The sequence below is a fragment of the Lithobates pipiens genome, unplaced genomic scaffold, assembly GCF_037356315.1.
Source record: "Lithobates pipiens isolate NorthernLeopardFrog02 unplaced genomic scaffold, aLitPip1_a1.2 Scaffold_48, whole genome shotgun sequence".
In the NCBI taxonomy this organism is placed as follows: domain Eukaryota; kingdom Metazoa; phylum Chordata; class Amphibia; order Anura; family Ranidae; genus Lithobates; species Lithobates pipiens.
The window spans coordinates 3,658,282-3,685,457 of NW_027507872.1; the positions used below are offsets into that span (position 1 = coordinate 3,658,282).

Genomic DNA, 27,176 nt, shown 5'->3' on the forward strand with positions numbered 1-27,176 from the left:
CGTAAAGCTTTTCAATCAGCGTGAAGAAAAACCAGGTGCACCTCCACCAGACAAGTAATAATAGCCCCTTACCAGATGTCCCGGTAGGGAGCGCTTAATCACAAAATGGGTCTGCAGATGGATCAAACTTGAGCCCTCCAAATGGAACACTATCGTAAGGCAGGTTAGGAGATACAACAGTCATAAACCGTCCAGCATGGGAAGACACCATTGGCCAGGGCGCTCGCCTTCCCATTGATCTTTTTAGCTATTTGTAAGGAGGTAATTCTTCCCAATGACCACAAGTGTAAGGACCATTCTTACCACTGACCATCACACTAATGGCGCGTACACACGTAGCAGACTATCTGGCGGACTTTCCGCCGGACTGTCCGAACGAGCTACTTGCCCACACATGGCACTTTTTCAGCGGACTAATACGGCGTACTAAGTCCGCAGGACTATCCGCCGTACTTTTGAAATGAACGGACTCGGCCACACACACAGAGGAAAGTCCGCTCATTTTGAGCGCGTCTCCAAGTAGTCGGGGCCAGCGACGCCTCCTTTGCTGGCCCTAGCTACCTGGAGACGTGCTCAAAATGAGCAGACTTTCTTCACCTGGTATGGACTTAAAGGGGAACCCCTACGTCAAAAAATCGGCGTGGGGATCCCCCCACAGGTCCATATCAGACCCTTATCCGAGCACGCTACCCGGCCGGCCAGGAAAGGGGGTGGCGACGAGCGAGCGGCCCCCTCCCTCCTGAGCTGTACCAGGCCGCGTGTCCTCAACATGGGGGGGTGCCTTGGGGAAGGGGGGCCGCGTGGCCCCCCCACCCCAAAGCACCTTGTCCCCATGTTGATGAGGGCAAGGGCCTCTTCCCCACAACCCTGGCCGTTGGTTGTCGGGGTCTGCAGACGGGGAGGCTTATCGGAATCTGGGAGCCCCCTTTAATAAGGGGGCCCCCGGATACTGGCCCCCACCCTATGTGAATGAGTATGGGGTACAATGTACCCCTACGCATTCACCTGTGAAAAAAAGGAGAAAAAAAACACAACACCTAAGGGTTAAAATCGTTTATTGCACAGCTCCGGGGGTCTTTTTCCGTCTTCGGGGGTCTTCTCGCCGGACTCCTCCGATATCTTCTGCTCTTTTGCTAGCTCTTTCACTAGCGGAGGAGTCTGGCTTTCTTCTTCGCCGCCGCCCTCTTCTTCCGACTTCCAATTTTTGTTTTTATTTTTTTTATTTTGTGGTTGGTTTTTTTAATCAGCATCTCCTTTTTTGACAGTTTGCTCATCTTTGCATTTTTTTGGTGTGCTTTGTGTGTCAACTTACCACAACACCCTTATTATCTTTTTAATTTATTGTTTTCTTTTTTAATCTACAGGAGGTTGTTTGGTTTTGGTGCCCCTTGTTATTCATTTGACTTTGTATTTTTGAAATGTACCTGCCTACTCACAAATAAACTGTCCCCTTTGAAGTAAAACACATACGCAAGTATTTCTTCAACCCAAAAAAACCTTTATTTAGGTGTCCGTAACAAATAAAGAGGGAGGCAGCGCTGGAGAAACTGGGGAGATTAGCGAAGCCTTTGGCCCCCAGGGCACACATCAACTATTTAAATGCAAAAATTGGTGGTCTGAGGAGTACATGTCTGAGGGAGAGCAGTCTGATCCTGAAGTCCAAGAAACCCGGAACAGCAGCAGATGACATCTATGTTCTCAGGCTGTGGTCCTACAAGAGGCTTCATCTTCTGTCAGACCAGACTGAACCCAGGTTATCACACTCTGGTCTTCCTTCCACGCTTCCTTCCAGGCTGTGGCTGTGGTGCTGGAGGTGTGGCAGAAGGAGGAGGAGGAGGGGCATGGGCCAAATCACACAAGTGTGTTGCTTGTGTGATTTGGCCCAACAGCCCCTTGTTGAAGGTGTGGATAATTGGCTCCTCACACAAGATCTGTTGCCCCTCCTCCATTTACTGGAGTTTGCAGGCAGCAAAGGCCTCTTGATAGGTGGGGGTGGCTTTGAGGGCCGCTGAAGCCTCCCCGATCAGCTTCAGAGCCGACTCCTCCACATCCCCCCCCCCCCCTTTCTGGCCCTTTTGCGTGGAAGGTGGAGGGGAGGGACCTGTGATTCAGTCAGGCTCTTCCGCCTGCCCACCGCTTGGCTGCCACTTACCCCTGCCTCCTCCTGGCTGCCACTTTCCCCAGCCACCTCTTGGCTGCTGCATTCCACACCCTCTTCTTCCTGGCTGAGGTCTTCCTGTGTATGAAAAAGGGACATAGTTTTTTAGTTTTTGGTTCATCAAACACACACACAATTTTCAGCTCAAGACTGTTGCAAATTGTTAACCAATACAAAAGACTATCATTTTGATCCCAGCATTTTTCATTCTTGGCCCAAAGGTTTTAGCCACTACTATCTATTGATATGTGAAACATGTTCTAAAATCAGCAATTAGAGAGCAAAAATCAAGTTAACATCATTAATTTTTACTCCCAAAATATGTAGAACAATACTATACCTGGCTCAAGCTGGGCTCCTCCAGTTCTTCCTGAGTGGAAGGCCCAGGTTGGGCATCGGAAGACTCAGCAGGTATGGAATGTAGCATAGGACGCATAGAAGGAAGGGTAGAGAGGGATTCCCTGACATCAGCCTGGTCTGACAGAAAATGCATCCTGCCATAATACCACAGCCTGGGGACATAAACGTTATCTGCTGCAGAGCCAGATTGCATGGACTTCAGCACCTTCTTCTGCTCCCTCAGATATGTACTCGTGAGGCCACCAATTTTAGTTTTTAAATAGTTGATGTTTGCCCTGGGGACCACCGGCTTCAAAAACTCAACCAGTTTCTCCATCGCTGCCTGCCTCTTTAGTTTGTTACTGTAATGTGGATGCATAGCTTGCCACAGACAGGGCAGCTCCCTGTACTTATCGATGAACAGATGGAGGAAACTGTGGTCATTAAACCCATCCATAATCTCTGCAAGACACAACACAAGACAAACCCTAATGTCAGGCTAAACTCTACTAAATCTTGTCCCAATGCAGCCCTCAATCTAGAAGCAGTATAGGTTAGTGATGTACCAAGTAAAAAAATTGTACCTTCGTTTACATGATCGTGCCGATCATGCAAACAAAGGTACAATTTTTTACCAGCTTTTTTATCAGCTTCTCCCTCTGTTCACAGATTGTACGTACGACACACGTGTGTTGCGTTTTATATACAGTGCGCATGCGTGAAACTCCGCCCGACCCTGACGTCCTTTCTAGACTATTCCCCGCCCCTTCTCTTTCGGCGCAGTGGGGAGAGCACATGGCAGAGACAAAGCAGGTGCACAATCATAGTTCCACTGACGAGGAGGAGGTCGAGGAAAGCCCGGAGTCTGAAACATCCCGATCCCGGGGGAGAAGATTTAAGGCCTCAAATATGTCTTTTGGAGAGATGTTGGAGATGGTAGACATATTGAAGAGGACCGACTATGATGGGAAGTATGGACCTTACCCAAACCCAAATATCAGAAAGGCCAAGATCATGACTAAAGTTGAGAAGAGTCTTCAGAAGAATTTTGGAGTACGACGATCCAAGGATCAACTGAGAAAACGCTGGTCAGACCTGAAACTGAGGGAGCACGATCAGTACAGAAGGATCAAGCGTGTTCTTCAAAAAAGTAAGTAGTTGTCGTGTGTTCAGATTATTATTATTGCTTGCATACTGCTCCATGTGCTTTGATTTAATGTTGCACAGTTTAAAATGGCCACTTTCAAGTTCATGGGTTCAATCATTCGTAATAAACATCATTCATTAGCCCACTCCCAAAACAATGTTTTCCCAAATTACACTTCACTACGTTTGTTGACACTGCAGGTAAGTATTCCAGCTTTAGAAAGTGTCCAAAATAATGTTCTCACCTTTAAACTCGGCCAAAAAACACAATTGTACGACACTTCCAAGCAATGTTTCATATTCCTATTTCTGCCCTCTGTGTGTTAAGTATTCCTTTTTTACATTCTCATAGGAGAGAGAAGACTCGGGACGTCTGAGGACACCAGGGACCCCACACCTCCCAAAGAAGGGGAAATTCCAACACCAGAAGCAGAGAAGGAGGAGGAGGAAGGAGAGATTGTTGAAGTTGGACAAATTGTCACCACAACAGGTGAGTGTCGGAGACCACAGCTTCTGGTAAGCTAATCAATGTATGTCTGCGTATTTATAATACATGGTGTGTTTATTTTTTATTTTTTTAGGTGATGTGGAAGAAGAATCACATTTTACCAGTGAAAGTGCCGAGATCCTCATTGGGGAGATAATGGGGTGCAATCACGATTTAGAAAATATACAGAAAAAAATCAATGATGTTCAACAGAAAATGAAGAACATCAATGATGTTCAACAGAAAATGAAGAACATCATTGATGTTTTGGGGAGAGTCTGAAACACCCCAAACTAGCTAGCTTTTTTATTTTTTCAAGAAACTTTTATATTTTTCAAAAAGCCAAATTTGGAAGATGCACACAGTGTGTCAACATGTACTATCTCCCATCATGGGGGATCAATGTACGTGTTTTGTGGAAAGTGGCTGAGATGAAGGGGTTGCACCCCCAAAAACATGTACATTGATACCCCATGATGGGAGATAGTACATGTTGACAATTTAGGCATGGGATCAGGAGGAAAATGGCCACTTTTGTATTCTCAGTGTGTGTATCTTCCAAATTTGGCTTTTCCAGGGGTGGCACCCCATCTGATGAAGGCAATATCAGCACAGTTTGTACATACTCATGTCTGATATTGTCTTCACTTTTCAAAGTTGAACTTTGTAAGTTCCTGTGTACTGTATGTTATGCTTTGATACATGCCTGTTTACACAAAAACGCCAAGTTATAAAAATGTTACCTAAAATAATGTTTTCTATATGCCAAATATGTTGGTTTGTTGTAAAACCCTTTTCTAAACACACACATGTGAATGTGCTTTGAGTAAAAAGTGAAATTATCAACAATGTGTGGCTTCCTTTTTCAATGCGCAAAAGCAGTATTTGGAGTAAAGTTGTTGGTTTCTGTGGCAATGGGTGTTATTTACTAAAGGCAAATCCACTTTGCACTCCAAGTGCAGTTTCAGGTGTACTTTTGCAGTGCACTTGTAGTGCATAGTGGATGTGCCTTTAGTAAATAACACCCACAGTGATGTTTAAATTTCCCCAATCACGCCATTTTCCTGACCCCACATATTTCTGCCATGGTGCTGAAAATGAGCAATATTTTTGTCAGTAATGCACTACATACATTAGCAACAAAAAGAAGGTGTGCGTGTAGCAGACCCACAACATAATAAGATTATCTGAAGAAGAGACTGTCACCTCATCTCGCACTGAACTTGGGTTTGCACCGTTGTAGAAAAAGGTCCAAAAAAAACAGCAAAAATACCTAGGAGACACCTAAAACAAAGCCAAGCAGTAAATGAAAACAAAGATTAGTTGAAGGCTGGCCGCAGGCCAGCCTGTATTTGTAGGAGGAGCCTGAGAGGGCTATTTAAACCTCCTCCTCTGTCAGGGTCAGTGTCTTTAGGGTTTCTGAGTGGATGGTCGTCACTTCCAGCTCCTGCCCCCCCCCCCCTTTCCAGCATGTCCCCCTTACTGATGGAGGATCAGTTCCTCGTCTGTCCTCATCATCCCTGGGTTCTACTTGGGCCGCCCTGCCCGTCCTTGCGGCCCCATGTTCCAGCTTCATGGGGGGGGGGGGGTGCCTGGGGAGCGTTCTCCTCCTCACACTCTCCCCTTTTGCTCATTTTTTGCAGGCGTGCAGGCCTCCCCGCTTCCCGTGGCGTTCATGCCGGGGGAGCTGGGGGGGGGGGTGTCCGCCCGCCCGTCCTTCCAGCCTCGGTCCGCCAACCACACGGCTGTCAGAGCCCTTGACTGTTGAGCAGGGCACGAGGGTTAGATCGTCTGCTCTTGTGCACACGTGGAGGTGTGTGTCGTGGCGATCCCTTCCCTCCCTCCCCTCACTGTCACTCCAGGAACAGCTGCTCCTCCGTCCTCCTCGCTGTGCACACAGCCCGGGGCACCGGTCCCTGTACCTGCCTCCTTGGCAACTGCTGTCCTCTTCTGGCTCACTCTGCCCATTCAGCACACATGTGAAGGCATGAGAGGCAGCCGGAACCTCGCAGGGACATCGCGGCAGCCAGGCACCACTTGGCCAAGTTTTGGGACGCTCCGGCGAGGCGGGACAGGTGCACACCCTGCCGGGACCCCTCGGACTCCTTGGAGGCGTATTGTGCTCCGCACGCCGATTCTCCTGGTGAGGGGAGGTGGAGGTGATCGGCTGCGCCGGCTTCCCCTCCCCCTCACATATGCAAGAGTACCTGCCGATTCTCCTGGCGGGGGGAGGGGGAGGTAATCGGCCGCGCCGGCTCCCCCTCCCCCCTCACATATGCTGAGTACCTGCCGATTCTCCTGGCGGGGGGAGAGGGAGGTAATCGGCTGCGCCGGCTCCCCCTCCACCCTCACATATGCAGTATACCCGCCGATTCTCCCAGCGGGGGTGAGGGGGAGGTATTCGGCTCCCCCCCCCCTCACATAGGCGTTTTTCGTCCGGAAAACTGATAGGAGCAAGAAAAAAAAAAAAAAAAAACACACACTTGTAGTGATGTGTATGTAGCTTATTTTAATCATGTCATTTTTCTCTGTAAAATACCATCCTTGTGTAGAGCCGCTAGATCCTCTCTCCCCTTTTTCATGTGGCGGCGGGGGAGGGGGTGATCGGCAGGGCGGCCGCTGATTCTCTTGGTGGGGGGAGGTGGAGGTAGTCGGCTGCCGCCGGCTCCCTTTCTCCCCTCGCGGGTATGGAGCGCCCGCCGTTTCTGCTCGTGGGGGGAGGGGGAGGTGATCGGCTGCACCGACTCCCCCTCCCCCTCACATATGTAGGGTAACCACCGATTCTCCTGGCTGGGGGAGGGGGAGATATTCGGCCGCGCCGGCTCCCCCTCACATATGCAGGGTCAAATGCTTAATCATCTCTAAAGTGCAAGATACCTTGTTCACTAAACATGGAACAAACCCATCAATTTAAAGTGATGCTAAAGGCTTACATTTATCATGTTATACTTAGTTGCTCTGTCTGGTTTGGCACAGAGCGGCCCCGATCCTTTCGATTCTTGGGTACCCCGTCGGCACTCTGGACTCCTCCTGCCCAGTGCCCCAGTTTGGAGCCACTCGCTACGGGGGGCACTTGTGTGTGTGTGTGTGTGTGTGCTCCCAAGCCCGTCCTGTGTGTCCATAAGACACACGGAATGGGGCACAGCCCTGCCGCCGCTCCCTCTTCAGTGTTTGTGATTGGCAGGAGCTAATGGCTCCCCCTGCTGTCTCTGATTTTGCCATGACTTTACTGTGCTTATGGTGTGTGTTTGATAGGTCTTGCGACTCAAAAGCATCAAACGGTAACACAGGTGCGTTATTAATGTGTTCTTGCTGCATTTTCAATACATTTCATTGGGTCCCCTCCTGAGCTCCACATGGTGGGTCTCTCCCCCCTCCTGAGCTCCTCGTGGTTGGCCCCCCCCTCCTGAGCTCCACCTGGTGGGCCTCCTGAGCTCCACGTGGTGGGCCCCCCCTATGCTCCATGTGGTGGGTTTCCTCCCCCCCACCCGCCTGAGCTCCACGTGGCGGGTCTCCCCACCCGCCTGAGCTCCACGTGGCGGGTCTCCCCACCCGCCTGAGCTCCACGTGGCGGGTCCCCCCACCTGAGCTCCACGTGACATTTCTGTCGCAGCGCTCAGTCTAGCATTTCTGTCTCAGCGTTTCTGTCCAGCATTTCTGTAGCAGCGTTCTGTCTCAGCGGTTCTGTCTCAGCGTTGCTGTCTTAAGTGTTCTGTCCTGCATTTCCGTCACAGCGTTTCTGTGCGGCTTTTCCGTCACAGCGTTCTGTGCTGCATTTCCGTCACAGCATTCTGTGCTGCATTTCCGTCACAGCGTTCTGTACGGCTTTTCCATCACAGCGTTCTGTGCAGCATTTCCGTCACAGCGTTCTGTGCAGAATTTCCATCACAGCGTTCTGTGCTGCTTTTCCGTCACGGCGTTCTGTGCAGCATTATTGTCACGGCGTGCTGTGCAGCATTTACTGTCATAGCGGTCTGTCCAGCTTTTCAGTCATAGTGTTTCTGTCCAGCATGTCTGGCATAGTGTTTCTGCCCCTGGATGCCTGTCATAGTGTTCTGCCCCGGCATGTCTGTCGTAGCTTTCTGCCCCAGGATTGCTGTCATAGTGCTGCCCCTGGACTGCTGTGGCGTTCTGGACCAGGATTTCTGTCATGGCGTTCTGGACCAGGATTTCTGTCATGGCGTTCTGAACCAGGATTTCTGTCATGGCGTTCTGAACCAGGATTTCTGTCATGGCGTTCTGAACCAGGATGTCTGTCATGGCGTTCTGAACCAGGATTTCTGGCTTTTCCTTTATGCCTCAGCGTTTCAGTCTTGGTTGTTGCTGTCATTGCGTTTTGCCTCTGGTTCTGTCACTACGTTTCTGCATCAGCATTAAGTTTCAGCATTTTCTGTCATGGTTTTCTTCATGACATGTTGTGTTTCTGTCTCAGCGTTTTCTGTCTCAGCGTTTTCTGTCTCAGCGTTTTCTGTCTCAGCGTTTTCTGTCTTTGTGTTGCTGCCAGCATGCCTGTCATGGTATTTCAGACTTGGTGTTCAGTCTCGGAGTTTCTCAGAGGGGCGTTGTTTTTCTCATGGCATACTCTGGTAGTCGTTCGTCCTTGTTGATTGTCACGTCCCATCGTGTCTGTGTCATGTTTGTACCTGGGTAAGGTAGCTAGGGCTCACACATCAGGATCTGTCACGTCTATAGATCCATACAGGCTGAGGTTTCGTTATTAATTGATTGTTGTCCGCAATCTACTCGTCCGTATACCATACGTCATACGTTGCATGTTCATTCACCACATATATACGACTACCCACCTTGCCTGTGGGTACACTAGCCCTGAGTTTCAGTTAATTACCTGTCTGCACTGCAGGTTACTCGGGCTCACTTACCATTTACATGTGGGGGGGGGTCCGTCCGCCAGGTTCTTTTACGCGCGGTGGTCTTGACTTTTCTGCTCATGTTTCATTCTTAGTTAGGCAGGGGGGTATTGTTGTTATCATGTCTGGTTGTCTGTCATTTCTCTAGTTTGTGTGTCAGGTTGGGCCGTCTTGGCATCCATACCGATATCATCCGTGCTTGCTATCACTTCCTTCAGCCCGGCTGTTGTTGGGGGCTAGTTGATTGGTGCTGGTGTCTTGTCACCACGGGGCTCACCCTTGGGTCAGAAGCAGTCGAGACATTTTCCTTCAGTTGATGTCCTGGTGTGTTGAGACCCTGGTTACTGCCCAGGGATGTATGGTCTCTCTCAGGGTATTTGTTAGCCACGTCCCGTGACAGTCCTTTGGGGGGGGGTGGGTTGGGCAGTTATCACAATGGTTTTGGGTTCCACTCTTGGCTCTGATCTTGTTTGAACTTATTGCCTGGAGTTCCACTTAGGGACATCAGTCCAGTCGACTTTTCCGATCCCCAGCTTGTTCCAAGTAGGGGGGGCTTGGGTATGCCTGTTATGCCATGGGGACTATTTCCCCAGGAGGGAGTTTGGCCCTCCTTGGTTCAGATTTCTGTCCCAGCTGTTGGGTTCAGGCTGTAGCATGACCCGATCGTATCTGGTGGGACCTGGGTCCTGCGTCCGGTTTGATTTCTCCAGGTTGACAGTATTATTGCCATGGTGCATGGGCCTTATCCGCTTACTCCATCACATCCATCAGGTTTCCAGCTTTTCGCACTCCTGCTAGTGGTCTTTTTTGCCACTCACCCTCTTGGGGGGGTATGTCTCTGGGCTATTTCACTGGTGTTCATTGGGGTATTTCGCCATCTTTTGCAGGGGTTTCCTTGTGCCAGGCCTTGTTCCTTTCCCCTCTCGTATCCTCTCATTTCGCAAGCAGTTCATTCTCGGGTCTGGGTGTCATGGGCATCCGGCTCAATTCAATCCTTCAGGGGATGTTCAGTTGGGTTCAGGGTAGTGTCACAGGTTCGATAGGGGGTTCCTTCTCATCGCCAAGTCAGGAGTCGATGTGTTCTTTTGCCATTGCGAACACTCTCCGGTTACTTGCTGGATACGTACTGCTGCCATCCGGGAGCGCACCTTTATCCTTGATGGTTCATTACCTTCCCTTCTTCACCTAAATTTTGTGTCTTTTTGCCCTCTTCTCAGGCATACTGACCAGCTAGGCCAAGGCACACCTCAGGCCTTGGTTCTTAGGAGTATCGCTTTTCCCACTTGAAGACTCTGATTACAAGTTGAAGGCTGGCCGCAGGCCAGCCTGTATTTGTAGGAGGAGCCTGAGAGGGCTATTTAAACCTCCTCCTCTGTCAGGGTCAGTGTCTTTAGGGTTTCTGAGTTCCCACCCACCCGTTCCCCAGTTTCATACATTCTCATAGTATTTTGTTCTTATTCTTACATTCAGGGTATGCCCTCTTCTCAGGCATACTGACCAGCTAGCCAAGGCACACCTCAGGCCTTGGTTCTTAGGAGTATCGCTTTTCCCACTTGAAGACTCTGACTACAATTGTAGTTTCAAAGAAAAATGTATTAAAAAAATGCCTCTCAGACATTGTCTGACATATCAATGGCTCCCCTACCCACAAAGTTCTCCATGTATTGGTTTCTGACCTCGCAGGCGCTTTGGGGGGGGGGGGGGGCAAGCCAGGACGAGCAGCTTCAAGAGCCGTGAGATTGTCATTTTCCAGCAATTCTGCATCTGGGCCAACTGAGACCACATAGTTAGCTGAATGTTTTTTCAAAAGATTGTGCAGAACACAGCAGGCAAGCACTATCTGATTTAGTTTATATTCCGCCATGTGTATTGGCATAAAAAATAGGCTGAACCGGCTGGCCAGTATTTCGGAAGTATTCTCCATGACTCTTCTGGCTCTGGCCAGCCGGAAATTAAACATCCTCTGATCCGGGGTGAGGGTCCTCATCGGGAAAGGCCGCATCAGGTGGTTTGCCAGGGCAAACGCCTCATCCGTGACAAAAATGAATGGGAGTTCTTCTACATTCTCGTCTGGGGGTGGCAAGCCCAGACTGCCACTCTGGAGACGCCAGTAGAATTCCGTCCGTGCGAATACTCCACCATCTGACATCCGGCCATTTGCCCCACATCCACATAAAGGAAGTCATAGGTCGCTGACACCACCGCCAAAATCACAATACTATTAAACCCCTTGTAATTATAATAGTAGGACCCCGAGTTGGGGGGTGGGACGAAGGACAAAAAAGGAAGTTGAAAAGCTTCCAGCATGCATGAGGACAATGGGGCACAGCACATCAATTAGAGCATATTGAAATCATGGTAATTAGGGAATGAGGAAAAAAATCCAATACATTAGCAATCATTAAATACATAAAATGTGATGTTAAAGGAGAAAACTTACCTTCATATAGTCCTTCTGCAGGACCTGAATGATGGCAGAACAGGTCTCTGGAATAATGATCCCCAGAGCCTGGGGGGAGATGCCTGTGGAGAACTTCAGGTCCTGAAGGCTTCTCCCTGTCGCCAAGTATCGCAATGTGGCGATGAGCCTCTGCTCCGGAGTGATGGCTTGCGGCATGCAGGTATCCTGCCTGCTTAAATTAGGGGACAGCAAAGCCAGCAGATGGTGAAAAACGGGGTCCGTCATCCGGACATAATTCCTGAAATCATCAGGATTATTCTCCCGGGTCTCATGGAGCAAAGGCATGTGAGAGAACTGGTCATGCTGGCGCAAACAATTCTTGGTCCACAAACTCCTCCTCGCCCTGTTCATGGACCGGGCTTGTGTCAAAGCTAAAAGCCCAACACCAAGCCCCTGCACAGCACAAAACTCTACGACGAGTACGTACATGAAACATGGCTTAAAACAGTCGGCTGGTCAGAACGGACAACAGAAAGCACCGATAAACAGCAAGGCCTGAAAGAATGACCTGAAAAGCAGAAACGAACAGACAATAAGCAATGTAAATCAAAGCGTACTATACCAAGATATAGTCCACAATGAGTAACAAATGCTTACTGACTACACGCACTGATAATCAGATATGCACCGACAAGCACAAACTGAAGAGCAGTAACGAACTGAAGCACAAATCTGAAAAGCGCGAATCGTCTCACACCAAACTTCTACTAACACGCGATAAACACGAGACCAGCAGAAGGAGCCCAAAGGGTGCCGGACGTGGTGCTGAACTTCCCTTTTCTAGTGCCGTCGTACGCGCCTTACGTCACCCCGTTCTTGGCAACCGGAAATTCCGACAACTGAGTACGACCGTGTGTATGCACCACCACTTCCAGACCACTTCCGGACTAAATCCATCGGAATTTATCCGACGGATTTGGTTGCCGGAATGTCCGACCGTGTGTACGAGGGCTAAGCGTCTGCTACTCGCAGCAGCTCGTGATCTGACAACAGACCTTTTTTAAGTTTCAAAATATTACACCATTCAACTACCTGTAACTCTCCGTCCAAATGCATATCAACCCCACACACAGTTTCTTTCCCTTTTTGAGAGCATCTTCTCCCTCTCGCACCAACACCAAATCACAAGCCAAACTACCCTACTTAGGTCTCTCCAATTTCTGCCCCATCGTTGGCTATTGGGAATAGGGATGGCCGAACTGTTCGACCGGCGGTCGGTTTGCGGCGAATTTCGGCTGTTCGCGGTTTGCCCGATCAGCGGGCTATTGCCGCTGTTCGCCCGGCAGACTTACGTGTTTACTGTGTAAAAAAACTTTGACCTATGATGACACATCCATCATGTGTACCAGGACAGCCAATTGAGACATTACAGCACATGGACACTTGGACATTCCCCCTAACTTATAAATAGACCCGATCCGGCGGCCATTTTACATTCTTTCTACTGTCACTATAGGGAGAGGTTGCTGTGTGGAGCAGGGAGAGACTGCAGTGACCCAAATCGCTAGCTATTAGGTCCACAAAAGTCCTTTTAAGGACTGGTATGGTATAGGTGTAGTTCAGGATATAGGTTTGAGGCACTGCTATTCAAGTCATTGTTGCAGCAGATTGTCTTTTCTCAGTGCAGATAGGGGCAGACAGGACGCTGTGTGTTGCAGAGAGGGACAGTCAGTTTAATCATTAGCTGTTACTATTAGGTCCACAAAGGTCCTTTTCAGGACTGGTATGGTAATAGGGTTGTACACGTATAATATTCTTTCTTCCAAATATAGAAAGAATATTATACTTGACTGCTGCCCTTCTGCTGCAGTAGTCCTTTATGAGTATAGGGACTGAGGTACAGTCTGCTAATCACAACCTACTAGTTCCACAAAGGTCCTTCTAAGGACTGGTAAGGTATAGTGTACTACAGTATATAGGGTTGAGTGAGGTACAGTCTGCTAATCACAACCTACTAGTTCCACAAAGGTCCTTCTAAGGACTGGTAAGGTATAGCGTACTACAGTATATAGGGTTGAGTGAGATACAGTCTGCTAATCCTTAAGGACTGGTATAGGTCCACAATATATAGGGTTGAGGTGCACTACTGCTGACTGCTGCCCTATTCTGCAGCAGTCATTTATCAGTATAGGGACTGAGGTACAGTCTGCTAATCACAACCTACTAGTTCCACAAAGGTCCTTCTAAGGGCTGGTAAGGTATAGTGTACTACAGTATATAGGGTTGAGTGAGGTACAGTCTGCTAATCACAACCTTCTAGTTCCATAAAGGTCCTTCTAAGGACTGCTAAGGTATAGAGTACTACAGTATATAGGGTTGAGTGAGGTACAGTCTGCTAATCCTTAAGGACTGGTATAGGTCCACAATATATAGGGTTGAGGTGCACTACTGCTGACTGCTGCCCTATTCTGCAGCAGTCCTTTATCAGTATAGGGACTGAGGTAGAGTCTGCTAATCACAACCTACTAGTTCCACAAAGGTCCTTATAAGGACTGGTAAGGTATAGTGTACTACAGTATATAGGGTTGAGTGAGGTACAGTCTGCTAATCACAACCTACTAGTTTCACAAAGGTCCTTAAGGACTGGTATAGGTGTACTATTTGATGTGCAGTATATAGTTGTGTAATACACGTATAAAATACTTGCACATATAGAAAGCATAGTATAGCGCGTTTCCACTGTGCAGCATTGTGACTGCTGAGCGGTTCTGCAGCGATACTAAGAGTGACAAACGCAATCCAAAAAAAAAGTATTGTAACTGGTGTGATAAACCAGTGGCCCCCAAAAACAACAGATTGAAGCGGGGTGTTATATACCTTCTTCCACATACATACTGCACTTCTGTAGAGAGTTTTGTCACAGGGTCATTTAAAAAATGACAGGCAGAGGAAGAGGCAGGCCCTTCCGCAGGGGTGGTAGAGGTAGGGCAGGAGCAACAGGCTTGAGCCAAAGTGGGAAATTGCAGAAGGTGCGTGCGATTACGTCAAAGGAAGCACCAGAATTGGTTGACTGGCTCACTCAGCCTTACTCTTCTGCACCCACCTCATCCTCTCGATCTGCACCCTCTTCTTCACTCTCTGCTATGTGCACCCCCAAAGACACTACCACCAACAACACCACCACCACCACCACATACCTTCCGCTTGAGTCACATGAATTTTTTTCCTATCCATATCAAGACATTTCTGATGCGCAGCCACTCTTGGCATTGGATCAGAAAGAGGAGGTAGCAACAACCGCCACTCAGCAGTCTGACAACAGTACCCAGATCAGCCCAAGGAGGAGGTTGGTCCCCGGTGTTGCTGCCTACTCCGAGATCTCTACTTATAGCAGTGGGGAAGGTGACGTCGATGATGACGTGTCTAGTGATGTCACAAGGGTGCCCACAAGAGAGGAAGAGGAGGGGAGTTCAGAGGGAGATATGGATCAGATAGGGAGGAGAAGCAGGAATAACTTACATTGCACAGGAGGGACAAAGCAGACTGCTAATGTATCAGGAGCGAGTCATCGACCATGTACGGTCACATCTGGCGCTCCCAGGACGCTGGCCCATGGCTCCGCAGTGTGGGCTTTTTTAACGTGTCCGCTGCTGACAATAGTGCTGCCATCTGCAATCTTTGCAGTGAACGCATTAGTCGCGGTAAGCCCAACACTCACCTAGGGACGACCCCCTTAAGAAGGCACATGAGCTGCCATCACCGAGCCCAGTGGGAGCAACGGAACACACAAAGCCACACTCCAGGCTCTCACCATCTAGCCTCGTCTTCTACTTCTCCTTCTCCTCTCTCCTCACAATTGTCCTCCACTCCACCTTCCATCACGCCAAGCTCACATTTTTCTGCAAAAAGGCAGGCTTCCGTGGGCCTAATGTTCAAGCGTAAAAAAATGATGATGCCGGATAACCCTCTTGCCCAACGGTTGACGGCTGGCTTGTCAGAACTGATAGCCCGCCAACTACTGCCATATAAACTGGTGGACTCGGAGGCCTTTCGAAAATTTGTGGCCATTGGAACACCACAATGGAAGGTTCCAGGAAGGAAGTATTTCTCAGAGAAGGGCATCCCAGAGCTATATGGCCATGTTCAGCGGCAAGTGAATGTATCTCTGGCACACAGTGTCGGTGCCAAGATACATCTGACCACAGACACGTGGTCTAGCAAACACGGGCAGGGAAGGTATATCACTTTTACTGCCCACTGGGTGAACCTTCTGACGGCCGTCAAGCATGTAACCCGTGGCACCCGTGTAGATTTGGTTTTACCGCCACGGATTGCATGCAGGCCTGGCTCTTCTTCTCCTCCTACTCCATCCTCCTCCCTCTCCTACTCGGCTGACTCCTCCTTTTCCGCTGCTAGTGTCTCTTCTGCTGCGCCCGCCCAAGCTCCCCAGAACCTATTCGACATGCCAGGTGAGACGTTGTCATGCCGTGCTGCGTCTGTTGTGCCTGGAAGCCAAGAGCCATACTGGCCCAGCACTCCTTTCAGCTTTGTGTTCACAGGCAGATCAATGGCTAAGGCCTCATGCACACGAGACGCAGTTAAACGCGCGTTCAGATGCAGTTGGACAGTTTTTTCAACTGCACCTGAACTCATTCAATGTTATCCTATGTGTCCATGCACACAGTCTCGTTTTTTTCCGTTTATATGCAGTTGCGTTTAATCTCGTTTTTCCAGAAGCAAAAAAATGCGTTCAGAAACAAAAATTTCTGCGTTTCAGACGCAAAACGCGGCAAAACGCGGTAAAACGCGGCAAAACGCCGCTACCGCGTTTAGCCGCGTTTGCGTTTATATGCGTTTTTAAAGGTGACCTTTTTTTTTTACATTAAAAACCTCAAATGATTGCAAATGATGAAAAACCATTAGAAAAATATTTTAAACAATTGCAATTGCAAGTGGACAATCCACAACTTGTGGCAAGTGACGTGGCAAGTGGACAATCCACAACTTGTGGCAAGTGACATGGCAGGTGGCAAGTGATGTGGCAAGTGGACAATCCACAACTTGTGGCAAGTGACGTGGCAGGTGAAGTGGCAAGTGACGTGGAAAGTGGACAATAGACAACTTGTGGCAGGTGACGTGGCAAGTGACCTGGCAGGTGACGCGGCAAGTGACTTGGCAGGTGACGTGGCAAGTGGAAAATCAACAACTTGTGGCAGGTGACTGGCATGTGACGTGGCAAGTGGACAATAGACAACTTGTGGCAGGTGACGTGGCAAGTGACCTGGCAGGTGACGCGGCAAGTGACTTGGCAGGTGACGTGGCAAGTGGAAAATCAACAACTTGTGGCAGGTGACTGGCATGTGACGTGGCAAGTGGACAATCCATAACTTGTGGCAGGTGACGTGGCAAGTGGACAATCCACTTGTGGCAGGGGACGTGGCAAGTGACGTGGCAAGTGGACAATCCACTTGTGGCAGGGGATGTGGCAAGTGACGTGGCGAGTGGACAATCCACAACTTGTGTCAGGTGACGTGGCAAGTGGACAATCCACAACTTGTGGCAGGTGATGGGGCAAGTGATGTGGCAAGTGGACAATCCACTTGTGGCAGGGGATGTGGCAAGTGATGTGGCGAGTGGACAATCCACAACTTGTGTCAGGTGACGTGGCAAGTGGACAATCCACAACTTGTGGCAGGTGATGTGGCAAGTGGACAATCCACTTGTGGCAGGTGACGTGGCAGGGGACGTGGCAAGGGACGTGGCAAGTGGACAATCCACAACTTGTGGCAGGTGATGTGGCTGGTGACGTGGCAAGTGGACAATCCACATCTTGTGGCAGGTGACGTGGCAGGTGACGTGGAAAGTGGTGTGGCAAGTGGACAATCCACAACTTGTGGCAGGTGATGTGGCTGGTGACGTGGTAAGTGGACAATCCACAACTTGTGGCAGATGGCATGGCAGGTGACGTGGAAAGTGGACAATCCACATCTTGTGGCAAGTGACGTGGCAGGTGATGTGGCAAGTGACGTGGCAAGTGGACAATCCACAACTTGTGGCAGGTGATGTGGCAAGTGATGTGGCAGGTGATGTGACAAGTGGACAATCCACATCTTGTGGCAAGTGACGTGGCAGCTGATGTGGCAAGTGACATGGCAGGTGACGTGGCAAGTGACATGGCAAGTGGACAATCCACATCTCGTGGCAAGTGACATGGCAGGTGATGTGGCAAGTGACGTGGCAAGTGGACAATCCACAACTTGTGGCAGGTGACGTGGCAGGTGATGTGGCAAGTGACGTGGCAGCTGACGTGGCAAGTGGACAATCCAAAACTTGTGGCAGGTGATGTGGCAAGTGACGTGGCAGGTGACGTGGCAAGTGATGTGGCAAGTGGACAATCCACAGCTTGTGGCAAGTGACGTGGCAAGTGGACAATCCACAACTTGTGGCAGGTGACGTGGCAGGTGACGTGGCAAGTGAACAATCCACAACTTGTGGCAGGTGACGTGGCAAGTGACGTGGCAGGTGAAGTGGCAAGTGACGCGGCAAGTAGACAATCTACAACTTGTGGCAGGTGATGTGGCAAGTGACGTGGCAGGTGATGTGGCAAGTCACGCGGCAAGTGGACAATCCACAACTTGTGGCAGGTGATGTGGCTGGTGACGTGGCAAGTGGACAATCCACAGCTTGTGGCAGGTGGCATGGCAGATGACGTGGAAAGTGGACAATCCACATCTCGTGGCAAGTGACGTGGCAGCTGACGTGGCAAGTGACGTGGCAAGTGGACAATCCAAAACTTGTGGCAGGTGACGTGGCAAGTGACGTGGCAGGTGACGTGGCAAGTGATGTGGCAAGTGGACAATCCACAGCTCGTGGCAAGTGATGTGGCAAGTGGACAATCCACAGCTTGTGGCAAGTGACGTGGCAAGTGGACAATCCACAACTTGTGGCAGGTGACGTGGCAGGTGACGTGGCAAGTGAACAATCCACAACTTGTGGCAGGTGACGTGGCAAGTGACGTGGCAGGTGATGTGGCAAGTGACGCGGCAAGTAGACAATCCACAACTTGTGGCAGGTGATGTGGCTGGTGACGTGGCAAGTGGACAATCCACAGCTTGTGGCAGGTGGCATGGCAGATGACGTGGAAAGTGGACAATCCACATCTCGTGGCAAGTGACGTGGCAGGTGATGTGGCAAGTGACGTGGCAAGTGGACAATCCACAATTTGTGGCAGGTGACGTGGCAGGTGATGTGGCAAGTGGACAATCCCCAACTTGTGGCAAGTGACGTGGCAAGTGGACAATCCACAACTTGTGGCAGGTGCCGTGGCAAGTGACACGGCAAATGCAAGTGTACAACTGCTCTCTATGCTGCTGCTGCTCACTCTGATCAAAATAGCAGAAATAGTTAAAAAAAATGCTTTGAGAGCTTGGGGAGGGTCTACATGATGTTATCTTTATAAACGCGTTTAAACGCAAACGCGTCTAAACGCGTCTAAACGCGTCTAAACGCAGCATGCAAACGCGGCAAAACGCGCGTTTCTAAACGCGCGTTTCAGCTTTTTTTTAACAGAGGTTTCATCTGCGTCTCGTGTGCATGAGGCCTAACACTGCTCAATTTGACAGTTGGTAAAGTGGTGTGTGACAACGGTGCCAATCTGCTTAGCGCATTGAAACAGGGCATAATTATGCACGTGCCATGCATGGCACACGTCTTAAACTTGGTCGTGCAGTGATTCGTTGTCAAATACCCTGGGGTCCAGGACATCTTGCAGCAGGCAAGGAAAATCTCGGCCCATTTCAGAAGATCTTACACGGCCATGGCTCGCCTTGCTGACATTCAGCGGCGACACAATCTGCCGGTCAGACGTCTTATTTGTGATTGCCCGACGCAATGGAACTCAACCTTCTATATGCTTGATAGGCTGCTCCAGCAGAAACGTGCAGTTAACGTCTACCTGTATGAACTCTGCGGCAGAACAGGTTCTGGGGAGCTGGGGTTTTTTTTCACCAAGCCAGTGGCTGCTCATGCATGACACATGCAGACTTCTGCGGCCATTTGAGGAGAAACTGGTCAGTCGCAGCCATGGCGCCATCAGTGACATGGTAACTTATGCCTTCTTTATGGAGCGTGCATTGCGTCGTGTCATTAATCAAGCTGTGGAGGAGCAGGAGCGGGAAGATGAGGAAGTCGCAATGCTGGATGAATTCCCAGGGGGGGGCTACTCTATCTGAGACAAGTGAACAACAGGAGTCTGAAGAGGAGTCAGAGGAGGATGGTGCCGGGGCAGATGAGGAGGAGCAAGAAGAGCATGCTTTAAACCTTTCTGGGATCCCTGTTGTTGTGCGTGGATGGGGAGAGGAGAATGAAGAGGACGACATTATCCTGGATGATGAGCAGGAGCCAGATCACCACACTGCTTCCAGTTTAGTGCAAATGGGGGCCTTCATGCTTCAGTGTTTTAATAGGGACCCCCGTATAAAAAGCATAAGGGTCAAGGACCAGTACTGGGTGGCAACCTACTTAGTCCCCCGGTACAAACACAAAATGGCGGAAATGTTACCGCCGTCACAGAGGGCTGTCAGAATGGAGCACTTCCAGGCCTTTTTCGAGAAATGCTGCATTCTGCTTTTGCGTGCGCTGGCAGAGGAGCAATTCCCACTCCCAGAGAAGGAGTTGCGGGTACCAATCCAACAGCGCATGCAAGAAGAGGATGGCTTGAAGATGTGTTGGTGACTTCTGATATGAGGTCATTCTTTCAGCGGACCCATCGACAGGTGTCATCCGGATCCAGCATCAGGGAATGCCTAGACCGTCAGGTGTCCGACTACATCGGGTTAACGGCCGATGTGGACGCTCTGAGGAGTGATGAACCCCTGGACTACTGGGTGGGCAGGCTTGACCTCTGGCCAGAGATTGCCCAATTTGCAATCGAACTGTTGGCTTGCCCCTCGTCCAGTGTCCTGTCCGAAAGGACGTTCAGCGCAGCAGGGGGGATCGTGACCGATAAGTGTACTCGCCTAGCTCACGACAGTGTTAACAACCTCACATTTCTAAAAATGAATGAGGCATGGATCTCGGAGGAATTCAACACATGTGACCAGTAGACCATGTATTTGTCTATAAACTATTTTTTTAATCGAGCACACAGACCTTCTTTCTTCATTTGGCTCACTTCCTTGTACAAAAAAAGCACACCGTACTATATGCCCGTACCCTCCTGTTTGAAGAGGTTGAGCGGTGTCATATTTCTACTGGGGCTGCTTATTATGAGGGGCTCCCACCATCCCTGTGCTGTGCTGACTTCCTCCTGGGGCTGCTTATTATGAGGGGCTCCCACCATCCCTGTGCTGTGCTGACTTCCTCCTGGGGCTGTACCTCTGCTGTGCATATTCTGAGGGGCTCCCACCATCCCTGTGTTATGCTCATTATGAGGGGCTCCCACCATCCCTGTGCTGTGCTGACTTCCCCCTGGGGCTGCTTATTATGAGGGGCTCCCACCATCCCTGTGCTATGCTGACATCCTCCTGGGGCTGCTTATTATGAGGGGCTCCCACCATCCCTGTGCTGTGCTGACTTCCTCCTGGGGCTGTACCCCTGCTGTGCATATTATGAGGGGCTCCCACCATCCCTGTGCTATGCTCATTGTGAGGGGCTCCCACCATCCCTGTGCTATGCTGACTTCCTCCTGGGGCTGCTTATTATGAGGGGCTCCCACCATCCCTGAGCTATGCTGACTTCCTCCTGGGGCTGCTTACGGTGCAGGTGTCAGTGCTCTCTATCACGGTGCTGGTGTCAGTGCTGTATATCACGGTGCTGGTGTCAGTGCTTTATGTCACGCTGTTGATGTCAGTGCTCTCTATTACGGTGCTGGTGTCAGATCACTCTATCACGGTGCATGTGTCAGTGCTGTATGTCACGCTGCTGATGTCAGTGCTCTCTATCACAGTGCTGGTGTCAGATCACTCTATCACGGTGCAGGTGTCAGTGATCTATATCACGGTGCTTGTGATCATCTCCTGCACCCTCTTCTTTGCCTACCCTGACCTTCCCTCTCCTCCATTGCTTTCGTGCGCTCCACAGTCCGGAATTGTCACAATTTCACATATAAAAAAAGAATGCTTGTAGTTGTCGATCCCAGATTCACCTCATACATGTGTTATGTCATTGGCCATGTGGTGGGACAAATTTGACCTGCAGGTTTGTAAAGTTCGCATCCCATTGAAGTCAAATGGGGCCCGCCGCGAACGTTATGGTTCGCAAACTATCGGCCGCGTTCGTGTTTCGCGTTCGCAACACGTTCCGTCGGAAGTTCGTCCACCACTACAGAAGAGCAATATAATTAGATATATAGGTGGATAATGGTGTATACTGCACTCAGGTCACACAGACAACACCCAGAAACTCCTGCAGATGGCTGAAAGCTCAATTACAGAAGAGCAATATAGCTATATAGGTGGATAATGGTGTATACTGCGCTCAGGGCACACAGACAACACCCACAAACTCCAGCAGATGGCTAAAAGCACAATTACAGAAGAGCAAGAACGCTATATCGGTGGATAATGGACGGTGTATACTGCGTTGAAGGTACACAGAGAACACCCAATACCTCCTGCGCTGGCAGCCTTATATAGTGTGGGACGTGTACTACGCATCCTGCCTGTGGCCAATAATGGCTCTCCTCGCTGCCAGCGCTGTGATTGGCCAAGCATGTGGGGTCACAGTTCATGCTTGGCCAATCATGAGCCAGCAATGCACTGCGATGGCGCAGTGCATTGTGAGCCGTGAGCGCCACACGAATTTGGCGCGAACGGCCCACTGAGTTCTGGCTTCGCCAAACAGGCGTTCGACTCGAACACCAAGCTCATCCCTAGTTGTGGGGAACAGGCCCTTGTCCCCTGCCCCAAAGCACCCCCCCCCATGTTGAGGGCATGTGGCCTGGTATGGTTCAGGAAGGTGGAGGGGTGCTTGTACACCCCCTTTTCCTGACCTGCCAGGCGGTGTGCTCAGATAAGGGTCTAGTATGTATTTGGTAGTTTGGGGGGGGGACCCCATGCCATGTTTTTAATTAATTTTGGCGTGGGACCACATGCTTTTTTTTTTAAATAGCTGGGTGCCGGCAATTGCAACTGCGAGTCAATTTAAATGTGATTTGACTCTTTATTTATTTTTTTTCTTTAGAAATGTCATTTTTGCTGCAGCATTTTCTACACATGCTACAGATGCGCCACTTAACAGGTAGACTACGGGACCCCCCCCCCCCCCCCAAAAAAAACTATATTTAAAGGAATTTTTAATTTTTATTGTTTCACTTTAAGCATCATTAAAATCGCAGCCCCTTTTAAAAACTATCCTTTTAAAAAAATATTTTTGTATTGATACATGTCCCCCAGGACAGTACATGGCCACCATACCTGTTCCCCAGGGCAGTACACGGGCCCCCATGCCCCTTTTCTGGCCTTCAAAATGGGCACTTTTCATTTCTCATGTTTGGCTTCCATAGACTTCAATGGTGTTTGCAGTTCAGGGCAGTGTTCGGCCCATCTCTAATGCTGACCAGAACTTTTAATCACATTCTAATAAGGCCACATCAGTGCTGGCTATGAATCGGTGTTCTGCAAAATCACAAAACTGCTTTGAAGAAACGAGAGAAGCATGAAATCTTTTGCTGATCTACAGTGCTTAAAATTCTCACTCCCTGGTTATCATGCTAAACCTTTTACTTCAAGTCCCTAAACTGGCACAAGAATGCAGGTTATGGCTTCAGACTTTTTGTATTCTTTTTTTTTTAATTTTTTAAAGAAGGACCATACAAAAACAATGGCTTACAAGCAACAGAATTACATATGCAATCCATGGAGAGACAATATGATCTGTAATATAAATATGGAAACAAGAGGCTTGAATGACCATGTATAAACTATATACCAAGTTGGTGCCTGAGATTCAGCCCCGACAAACTACAGCAAAAAGTATCCCAAACAGGCGGGGACAGAGAAAGATGGGGCTAACCGTATAGCAGTAAACACCAATGAACTAGTATCAAAATATAATTTATTTGAATATATAAAGAAACATGGGGGTAAATTGATGAGACCAATGACAAGCTAACCCTGGTTCAGGTTGGTAACAGGCCAGAATGGGCTAATCAAGAACAGCCACAGATGGGGGGACAAGACAACATGTAACAAAACTGATATAAACAAAAACGTCCAGACGCCAGGTAAATTGGTGTCAGCCTAACCCACCACAAGGTGGAATGTCCAGCGATTGCTAAGTTTAGGGTAGACTAGCACTAATCCCCCTGGAGGCTCGAGCCAGCGAAGGAAAAAGGGACGGGATGGAAGGAAAAGGATCAAACAAAAGTCCTGTAGTGGCTTTGTGTGGGCATAGTCCTGTACGAAAGCTGCTTAAAACAAGTTGATTCCCAAAACAGATGAGTAGTCCAGAAGGGAGAAGAAATCCATCAATGCATTCAAATTCCAATACAGGGATATGGATATACATCCTGCATGAGAAGAAACTTACTGGATAAATCCCCAATGGAGAGTAATTATTCAACAGTGGGCATACACAGTTGTGGTTCTAGCACAGTGCTAAAGTGATAACAGAGGCAATACGTTACCGCTCCCAAAGATGGATAGTGCCATCAGTCTGTGAAAAATATTTTTCTTGGGCAATACACCCTTATTCTCCTGGGAAGTCGGTAGACCATTGAGGGGTTATTGCCTGGAGAAATGCTGTGTTGCGGGGCCAATAGGCTATTACTTCTGAACTAATCCCACAGAGATCCGATGAGGTCCGCTGGTGGACCTGCCAAATTGTCTCCTTCTGGATGTCCAGATGAAGCTACACATTGTTTATTGTGAAGCGCATTGACATCACTTCCGCCCAGATGCCATGCTACGGCGACATACCCCATGGTGCTTGTGAACCCGTGCACCGTAGGAGGGGTTGCGATTGCTGGGTTTCGGCAAATGGAAGGAGGTGATTTGGTAGGTCCATCAGCGGACCTCATCGGATCTCTGTGGGATTCGTTTGGAAGTAATAGACTATTGGCCCTGCAACACAGCATTCCTCCAGGCAATACCCTCTTGATGATCTACCGACTTCCCAGGAGATGAACAAACGAATAAGGGTATATTGCCCAAGAAAAATATTCCTCATAGACTGATGGCACTATCCATCATTGGGTGCGGTAACGTATTGCCTCAGTTATCACTTCAGCACTGTGCTAGTACCGCAACTGTGTACGCCTACTGCTGTATAATTACTCTCCATTGGGGATTTATGCAGTAAGTTTCTTCTCATGTAGGATGTATATCCATATCCCTGCATAGGAATTTGCATGCGTTGTTTTGGGAATCAACTTGCTTTAAGGGGCCTTATTACAGGACTATGCCCACACATAGCCATTACAGGACTTTTGTTTGATGTTTTTCCTTGTCATTTGTCTCATCAATTTACCCCCATGTTTTTTTTTGTTTTTTTTATATATACCAATAAATTATATTTTGATACTATTTTGATACTAGTACATTGGTGTTTACTGCTATTCGGTTAGCCCCATCTTTCCCTGTCCCCGCCTGTTTGGGATACTTTTTGCAATATGATCTGTAAGTCGACTACAAAGAAATCACAATCAATCACATTTCACATTATCCATTCTTCCATTGTGACCAGTGGTCCAGTCCAAATGTTGATAGGAGTTCTCAAAAACTCAGAGCCCCACTGAAATTTGCAACCTATCAATCACACTTGAACAGGCTATCATCCCCACTCCCTTTCTCTTTTCAAAGACATAAAGCAAAATATTGCCATTATTGATATGGACCAGCAATTCTCAAACTTTTGAACAGAAATGAATGCTTGAAAAAACTTTTTAGGCTCATGCAACTCTTGATACATTAGTGTGATGTCAGTGAGAAGAATGCTCCTTAGACTGGAGGTCATTGGGAAGACTTGATCCCTTACAGATAGTTAAAAAGATCAATGGTGTTAGTGGAAACTTATCTTTTTTTTTTTTCCTTTTAGGCTACGGTGGCTGCTTTTGCAGCTAGTGAAGGTCATGCCCATCCACGCGTAGTTGAACTTCCGAAAACCGATGAGGGACTTGGGTTTAATATTATGGGAGGAAAAGAACAAAACTCTCCTATTTACATCTCACGTATCATTCCTGGTGGTGTGGCTGATCGTCATGGAGGGCTAAAACGTGGAGATCAGCTCCTCTCTGTCAACGGTGTGGTGAGTAAATCTACATGGAAGTTATAGTAGTATTAAACCTGCTTACATTTTTTAGTTTAACACATTGAGCACAATAAAATAAACGTTTCCCAGTAAACTATTTGTTAAAATTCTTACCCTAGCACTTGCAGTTTAGAGCTTTCAATGCTACTGGCTCTTGCTCTCTTAGTGCTGCTTCCCTTAATTTGGTCTTCATAGGAACGAGTTAACAGTGGAAAGTGCAGTCTTCAGTCAGTCTGTTAGCTTGAAAATGGGGGGGGGGGGGGGGGATAGGGGTGGTGAGGAGTGTGTGCGTGTATGTAGGGGGCCGGTGGGTGTTAAGAAGACGGGGAGTGCTTGCCAACCTAGATCAAGTGTTGTGTTTCTTTTGATGTACACAGTGTAGGGAGATCCAAAGGGCTCTACAGTAATCACTGGCTTAAACAGGAAAATAAAAAAGGAATACTATATAAATACTATATAAAAGGAATACTATATAAATAGTATATCATGTAGGATGTATATCCATATCCCTGCATAGGAATTTGCATGCGTTGTTTTGGGAATCAACTTGCTTTAAGGGGCCTTATTACAGGACTATGCCCACACATAGCCATTACAGGACTTTTGTTTGATGTTTTTCCTTGTCATTTGTCTCATCAATTTACCCCCATGTTTTTTTTTTGTTTTTTTTATATATACCAATAAATTATATTTTGATACTATTTTGATACTAGTACATTGGTGTTTACTACTATTCGGTTAGCCCCATCTTTCCCTGTCCCCGCCTGTTTGGGATACTTTTTGCAATATGATCTGTAAGTCGACTACAAAGAAATCACAATCAATCACATTTCACATTATCCATTCTTCCATTGTGACCAGTGGTCCAGTCCAAATGTTGATAGGAGTTCTCAAAAACTCAGAGCCCCACTGAAATTTGCAACCTATCAGGCTGCATATTCAGAGAGTGATTAAATCAGCTGCTAAAAGTGCTTATAACTAAGGGTTTGATATCACTTTAACCACTTTCCAGCTCCAATACAGTACCTATATATACATTACAGCTTGCAAGCGGTTTATCAGGGTTGTGGCTGAAGCTATCTGCAATAATCCTGGTATTTTTTGTTTTTTTTAGCCAGGGACTGGCTTTCTCATGAAAGTGGTCTGATCAGCTAGTTAACTGCTGAATTGCTTTCTGAAGCAGTGGGAGGGTGGTTCACACTGTGCACTCACGGGTGTTTCTTGGGCTTACTGTTTGTGATGGAACTGTCCAGCACCCAGCTTGGGTGCCTCTGTCAAGATATATAGCTTCCTGTTGTTTGGACTTAGGAACCAGGTATTATAGCTGAGCACCCAATAGCTTAGATGCAAACTGAAGCTCTCTTTATTGAAAACTCACACAGAATTTAAAGCACACAATTTCAGGTAGGGCTTGATCACATTACCTTAACAATACAAACTGTAAATAGGAATATAATTAACATAGCTAAGGAACAGCCAGCATACACATAATGCTAATCCACATCTAGCAACAAATAGCTGATAGTGATT

General features: G+C 48.4%; 1 protein-coding gene across 1 annotated transcript in view; it reads left to right on the forward strand.

Annotated features, from left to right (window-relative positions):
• The window catches only part of LIN7B (lin-7 cell polarity scaffold B), a 1,167,120-nt gene that overhangs the window by 399,310 nt on the left and 740,634 nt on the right, over nt 1-27,176 (forward strand). Inside the window, exon 4 of the mRNA XM_077467159.1 lies at nt 25,434-25,643. Within this exon, the coding sequence (XP_077323285.1) occupies nt 25,434-25,643 (210 nt within the window). The remainder of the gene's footprint in view (nt 1-25,433; nt 25,644-27,176) is intronic.